General features: G+C 42.7%; 1 protein-coding gene across 1 annotated transcript; it reads left to right on the top strand.

Moving 5' to 3' along the window:
• Window positions 1-4,896: 4,896 nt before the first annotated feature.
• On the top strand, window positions 4,897-7,544 carry LOC308154411 (fucolectin-like; the record flags this gene model as incomplete). Its single annotated transcript, XM_080527574.1, has 4 exons — window positions 4,897-4,990; window positions 6,021-6,300; window positions 6,817-6,962; window positions 7,537-7,544. The coding sequence occupies 4 exons, from the start codon at window positions 4,897-4,899 to the stop codon at window positions 7,542-7,544; spliced, it is 528 nt and encodes a 175-aa protein (XP_080383700.1).
• Window positions 7,545-7,794: the final 250 nt, after the last annotated feature.

Below are 7,794 nucleotides of genomic sequence, written 5' to 3'. Positions count from 1 at the left end.
ACCGGACAGGTCCACTCTCCACCAGGGGTTGGTGGTGGTCTCAGTGCGGGTGCAGGATTTTCTGCGATAGTCTGGGTTTGTGTCCCCATCAATGGCGAGGAGAGCAGGACCATTAAAATCCAGTGAAGACTGAACAGCCTCTCCTTTCAACGCCACGTTTTCTGGAGTGAAACACAGAAGAGAAGCCATGAATTGTGACCCCTGAGAGTCCACATTAAGGCCTAGAGGGGCTCTAGCTTGATATTCCCATTGTTCCAAAAAATATTTGGTTTTAAAAGGTGCTTTGTATGAGGACCTTAGAAATAATTGCTGCTTTCTTTTGTAAGTATATGGCTTAACACAGTTAACTTTCTGATTCAATTTTGACTGAGTACAAAGACAACGAAACACAGTTTGGCATCTGTTATGTTACCTGGAGTGCCAAACACCTCCACTTCACACAGAGTAAGGAATTCTGTCCTGCCAGGGATGACCACATTGACATAGCGACCCTCCATGTTACACTGGAAGGTGAAGGTGCCTTCTGTTGAGATGTCGGTGATGCTACCGCACCTGAGACAGAGGAATGTCAGTTCAACAAAGTAACTCCATAAAAAAATGCACTGGCATGGATAGGAAAAGAGGTCTTCAAATAGTTGAATTAAATGAAAGTGTGAAGTGTTCTGCACTTGGCAGGGGGAAATGTTGCATGAGTCACCTGGGATTGTTGTTGCCGTTGTTCACCAGTGAGTTACCGATACGAATCTCAGCACCTTTAAGCCTTTGAGCACAGCGGCCTGCTCTATTGGTGATGGTCACAGAAGTGATGTTGAACACACCCAGCAAGTCCACTCTCCACCAGGGGTTGGTCTCCTTCTTAGTGTGGGTGCAGGATCCTTTACGATAGGTTGGGTTTGTGTCCCCATCAATGGCCTTGAAAGCAGTACCTTTACAAGCCAGTGAAGACTGAACAGCCTCTCCTTTCAATGCCACGTTTTCTGGAGTGAAACACAGAAGAGAAGCCATGAATTGTGATCCCTGAGAGTCCACATTAAGGCCTAGAGGGGCTCTAGCTTGATATTCACACGAGTCAGTTGACAATTCAAACAGTCATAACAAGTCATAATACAACAGTCAAATGACACTATGTAACATCTAAAGAACATATGACTGTAACAGTCACTAATGTTGTATTCTTACCTATTGGGGGAGGGGTTGGTAGCACAACTCCTGTGGAAATATCCATATCATTACAATGTATTACAAGATGTTTGTCACTCAAGGTTATACAAGTACAATCGTGTGAGATACTGTCGCTGGGGGGGGCTCCATTTAGGGTGCATACGAGACAGAATATAATATCAAAATATACGAGGTAAAAGTGTTGAAGTGGTGGTGGAGGGGCGATAGATGGGAGACATGAGGTGACTTGATTAGGATCCGTTAGCTGATGCGAAGCATCATCAACTCTATGGGGTCCACACAAAACATAACACAGAAGAAAACACACCAAATAACAGAAATAAAATTCTACATTAGAGGGCAATATGCTAAATAAACCATGCATGCATCTGTCTAGCATTAGCCACACATGCAGTTACTCGACACACTTACCCACTAAAGTGAAGAGAAACAGACCCCACTGCATGGCTTGTTGTGGCATCACTGAACCACCTGTATCTCCTCTGTAAAAATGAGATCACAAGTTCAACAGTGCTGCCTCCCATGCACTGCAAACACAATGCTCTTCAACCTCACATTTGCTAAAACTATAAGATGGATGTCAGTTTGATATTACATCCAAGAGGCATGGATAGCCACAGTAGTTTAGAGACTGCTACATGTGGATACTTGTCGAACCCTTTCCACAGAAGATTCTTCATGTGGCCCATTTTGGAACAGTTTGTTTCAAGAGTGTAGATGAAGGACAGTTCACTATTACAGAAGTAGAGGACTCCACCTTCAGTGAAAGCAGATACAACTAATTCCCAAGTTAGTAAAACCAATAATCCTCAGTACTCACAAGTCTAGTACACCTTACTGAGCTCCTTGTTCTTCAGTGTCAACCTTCTCAATGAACAGCAAACAAGCTTCTTCAAGAGGTGAAATGCTACCCCCTCTCTACTCAGCTGCTCCTTATATACAATGATTTCTAGTCACATGACCAGGAATTGAGGGAACTGAGATTGGTTTGGTGAAGAACTACACATATTTGGGTTCTGTGTTTGATAATAGGTTGTGTTTTCAGGGCTAATGCAGATGCAGATCTCTAAGAAGGTAGAACAACATGTTTACTTCTGTTTTATGAATGTTTTATGTTTAATGAATTTATTAAAATGTATTATTTTAAAGGAGCTGTTCGTAAATTGCAGCTCATCCAAAATGCCGCTGCTAGGGTCCTAACAAAGGGTCCCAAAAAACACATCATACCAAACCTGAGATCCCTGCACTGGCTACCAGTCTCTCAGAGAATTGAATTCAAAATCCTTCTAATTAATAATAATAATAATAATAATAATAGCTTAGATTTATATAGCGCCTTTCTCAAACCCAAGGACGCTTAACAGATTTCATAGACAGACAGTCAGACAGAATCGAAAAACAAAGCAAAGAAACAACGACAACGAGAGTGACAAAACTAGACTAGGGGCCAAAGGCCTTAGAGAACAGGTGGGTTTTGAGGGCTGATTTAAAAGTGTCCAGGGTAGGGGCATTGCGGATCGCAGTGGGGAGAGAGTTCCAGAGGGTGGGAAAGCTCTGCCCCCGAAGGTCCGTAGGTTGGTGCGGGGGGTGGAGAGTAGGCCCATGCCTAGGGTTCCGGGAAGGGGTGTGTTGACGGAGAAGGTTAGTGAGGTACTGGGGGGCGCAGGCGTGGAGGGATTTGTAGGTGAGGAGGAGGATTTCGTAGGTGATGCGGGACTTGTGGAAGCCACTTGATCCGGAAGCCAGTGGAGGTGAATGAGGGTGGGGGTGATGTGCTGCCAGGGCTTGGTGTGGGTGAGAACCCTGGCAGCAGAGTTCAGCACATACTGGAGCCTGTCCAGGGCTTTGCTGGGAGCCCCGAACAGGACTCCATTGCAATAGTCCAGACGGGAGGTGACGAAGGCGTGGATGAGGGTTTCGGACACAGAGTCAGTGAGGGAAGGTCGTAGGCTGGTGATATTTCGGAGGTGAAAAAAGGTGGATTTGGTGACAGATTTTATGTGGGACTAGAAGGAGAGGGTGGAGTCCAGGATGACGCCCAGGTTTCGGACTCTGGATGGGGAGATGGAGCAGCCGTCGACCTCGAGGATGAAGTCCCCAACCTTCCGGAGCAGCGCCTTGGGTGCCACAACCTTGGTTTTTTCAAGACAAAAATGCTAATTACAGCAGACAATAATATGGTCTCAAGACAAATAGGCAGTTGACAAGGGACTGGGGGGGGAGTTTAGAGGATAGGGTGGAGCTAAATTTCAGTATCGTCAGCATAGCAGTGGAAATTTAGGCTGTGATGACAGAGGATCTGGCCGAGGGGGAGCATGTAAATGGTGAAGAGGAATTACATACAAATCACAAAATGGTCTTGGACCGAAATACATATCAGATCTTCTCCCACCCGATATTCCAGCAAGGCCCCTAAGGTCAGCTGAGACTAATCAGCTAATCATTCCAAGAGTGAAAACAAAACACGGTAAAGCAGCATTCAGTCACGCTGCTGCATGCTCCTGGAACAAACTCCCTGAAGAAATCAAACAGGCCCAAACCCTACAGATATTTTAAACTAAGCTAAAAACCTATGGGCCGGTTTCACAGACAAGGCTTAAGCCTAATCCTAGACTAAAAAACATCTTCAATGGAGATTTTACATTGAAAGTGTGATTTAGTCCAGGACTAGGCTTAAGCCTTGTCTCTGAAACCGGCCCTATATGTTCTGCAGCAGTTATGGTTAAACACTATCACTCTATCTATGCCTTCTATCCATTAAGTTGATTTCATTACTCATTAGTCCTATTAGTTTGAATTTTTGGAGGAATGTTTTAGTCCTATGACCTCTATCATCTACCTGGAGGTAGAAGCTCAAACTCCCTCTACGGGGGGTGGTCGGTACTGTCCAATATGGTAGGGGCCTTCATTACCTGCCGACCTCAAAGGTCATCACATTAACCTTACTGGCCACTCTGACCAAGCCTATTCTGATTGGCCAGATTCAGGTTCCCAAACCACAAAGCCACAATACAAGAAGAAGCACTGACTCAATAAAGGGTCTGTAGAGTCATCATTCTGGTCCACCATTAAAATAACGAATTGAACATAAAACAGAATGTTGTTCTACCTTCTTAGAGATCTGCATCTGCATTAGCCCTGAAAACACAACCTATTATCAAACACAGAACCCAAATATGTGTAGTTCTTCACCAAACCAATCTCAGTTCCCTCAATTCCTGGTCATGTGACTAGAAATCATTGTATATAAGGAGCAGCTGAGTAGAGAGGGGGTCGCATTTCACCTCTTGAAGAAGCTTGTTTGCTGTTCATTGAGAAGGTCGACACTGAAGAACCAGAAGCTCAGTAAGGTGTACTAGACTTGTGAGTACTGAGGATTAATGATTTTACTAGCTTGGGAATTAGTTGTATCTGCTTTCACTGAAGGTGGAGAACTGTCCTTCACCTACACTCTTGGGGAAAGAAACGGTTCCAAAATGGGCCACATGAAGAATCTTCTGTGGAAAGGGTTCTACATGGATCCAGGAAGTATCCACATGTAGCAGTCTCTAAACTACTGTGGCTGTCCATGACTCTTGGATGTAATCAAACTGACATCCATCCTGTAGTTTTAGCAAATGTGAGGTTGAAGAGCATTGTGTTGGCAGTGCGTGGGAGGCAGCACTGTTGAACTTGTGATCTCATTTTTACAGAGGAGATACAGGCGGTTCAGTGATGCCACCGTCAGAGGACGTCGCCGCCTCCACCCTCTGCCCCGAGAGCATCGACGGCTTTGGGGGGATGGAAATTGGCGGGGTATCTTCCTCTGGTAATTAAATGTCCTTTTCACCTGTACTTCATTAGGGGGATGTGGAGCATGGTATTATGACCATGTTCTGTTACCGTAATTATTTTATCCTATATATAAGTATATGTATGTATGTAGGCTACTGCAGATGTTGTATTCATTGTGTTTATGTTCTATGTAAGGACTACAGATGGAAATTAGCTTTCTTGCTAAATCTGGTGCAAAGCATCTCCTTGTTTTACTGAAACAATCAATGTATGTGCACACTGTCCTTTTAAACTCAATAAACTAAACTAAACTAAACTGATGCGTGTTTAGTTATAGCCTACCAAATTAACATCAACCTGGCGATAGCCGAAGCTAATGCCAAGTAATCCCATGAGAAAAAACACCTGAGTCCTAATCCAAACGAAAGAATAAAGAGGAATTAACCAAGATAATGCTGCTTGATCCAATTTGATAGTACCGAAGATTCTCTACTTCCAAATATCAAACCTATGAAAAGTTATATTCTAATAATATATCTCGTAAAAGCACCTCAGTGGCTCCTACGTCGCCTATTAATAACAAATTGCCCAGGGGAAAATCAAGTCACCTCATGTCTCCCATCTATCGCCCCTCCACCACCACTTCAACACTTTTGCCTCTTATATTTTGATATTATATTCTGTCTCGTATGCACCCTAAATGGAGCCCCCCCAGCGACAGTATCTCACACGATTGTACTTGTATAACCTGAGTGACAAACATCTTGTAATACATTGTAATGATATGGATATTTCCACAGGAGTTGTGCTACTAACCCCTCCCCCAATAGGTAAGAATACAACATTAGTGATATTGTACAGTCATATTGTACAGTCATATGTTCTTTAGATGTTATATACAGTCTGTCATTTGACTGTTGTATTATGACTATTGTAACCTTTTGAGATGTAACTGTTTGAGTTGTCAACTGACTCGTGTGAATATCAAGCTAGAGCCCCTCTAGGCCTTAATGTGGACTCTCAGGGGTCACAATTCATGGCTTCTCTTCTGTGTTTCACTCCAGAAAACGTGGCATTGAAAGGAGAGGCTGTTCAGTCTTCACTGGCTTGTAAAGGTACTGCTTTCAAGGCCATTGATGGGGACACAAACCCAACCTATCGTAAAGGATCCTGCACCCACACTAAGAAGGAGACCAACCGCTGGAGGAGAGTGGACTTGCTGGGTGTGTTCAACATCACTTCTGTGACCATCACCAATAGAGCAGGCCGCTGTGCTGAAAGGCTTAAAGGTGCTGAGATTCGTATCGGTAACTCACTGGTGAACAACGGCAACAACAATCCCAGGTGACTCATGCAACATTTCCCCCTGCCAAGAGCTGAACACTTCACACTTTCATTTAGGGTTAGGGTTGGGGTTAAATTCAACTATTTGAAGACGTCTCTTGTTATCTTATCCATGCCAGTGCATTTTTTATGGATTTGTTACATTGTTGAACAGACATTGATAATAATACATTTTATTTATGGGTGCCTTTCGAGGCTCTCAAGGACACCTTACAAGACAGTTTAAAACCACATATCAAAACATTAAAATCAACAAAGCAAAGCAGGACAGAAGCTACTGTGTCTCATTGGCAACTTTGTATCTGACAAAATTAAAATTACATGTGGGGTTCCCCAAGGGTCAATCCTTGGCCCCCTTCTATTCAATCTCTAGATGCTGCCATTGGGACGCATCATAAAAAAGATAATAAATTGCCTACCACAACTATGCGGATTACACTCAAATCCACATAGCCCTCTCACTGAACGACTATAGTCCCATTGACAATTGATCTCTTTTCTCTGTCTCTCTCTCAGTTGCGGTAACATCACCATCTCAGCAGAAAACAGCTACTCCTTCCAGTGTGACAACATGAGTGGTCGCTATGTCAATGTGGTCCTCCCTGGCAAGAAAAAACAACTTACTCTGTGTGAAGTGGAAGTGTTTGGCACTCTTAGACCAGGTAACATGAACTAGTTAAGGCATATACAGGTAACATGAACTAGTTAAGCCATATACAGGTAACATGAACTAGTTAAGCCATATACAGGTAACATGAACTAGTTAAGCCATATACAGGTAACATGAACTAGTTAAGCCATATACAGGTAACATGAACTAGTTAAGCCATATACAGGGTAACATGAACTAGTTGTTAAGTCATATACAGGTAACATGAACTAGTTAAGGCATATACAGGGTAACATGAACTAGTTGTTAAGCCATCTACAGGGTAACATGAACTAGTTGTTAAGCCATATACAGGTAACATGAACTAGTTGTTAAGCCATATACAGCGCCCTCCATACGTTTATGGAAAGGGGAAACATTTAGTTGTCTTTTAGTGCCATACTCCAACAGTTTGGGTTAAAGTATAGATTCTCAGCTTTAATTCAATGTTTTCATTTTCACCATTTAGCCATGACAACCCTAACAAACATGAACTAGTTGTGAAGTCATATTCTTGAATATAACAACCTAAAGTAGCCCTAAATATCTCTTGTAATATAGGACCCTTGTTTTGTTATTTATTCCAGATCATTAGAAAAGGGAGAAAGATGAGCTGACTAAGACCAGGAGGAAGAGATGACTTCTGACGACTACTTGCAATTGATTATTTGTTGGATGGATTTTTCTAAAATATGCAATGCATATTGCATAATGAGTTCAGTTCCACTGTGTTACCTTGTCAAACCCAAATATATAAGGTTATCACGTCATTGTTTGCATGCAATGTCTTCATTATGTTTAAACTATTGTTTACAACATCTGTCAAGACAATGACATTCTGTACA

This window comes from Nansenia antarctica (genome assembly GCF_963989245.1).
Source record: "Nansenia antarctica genome assembly, chromosome: 3".
Classification (NCBI taxonomy): Eukaryota; Metazoa; Chordata; class Actinopteri; order Argentiniformes; family Microstomatidae; genus Nansenia; species Nansenia antarctica.
Note: the sequence above shows the minus strand (reverse complement) of the source record. Positions and strands in the feature narration are given on the sequence as shown.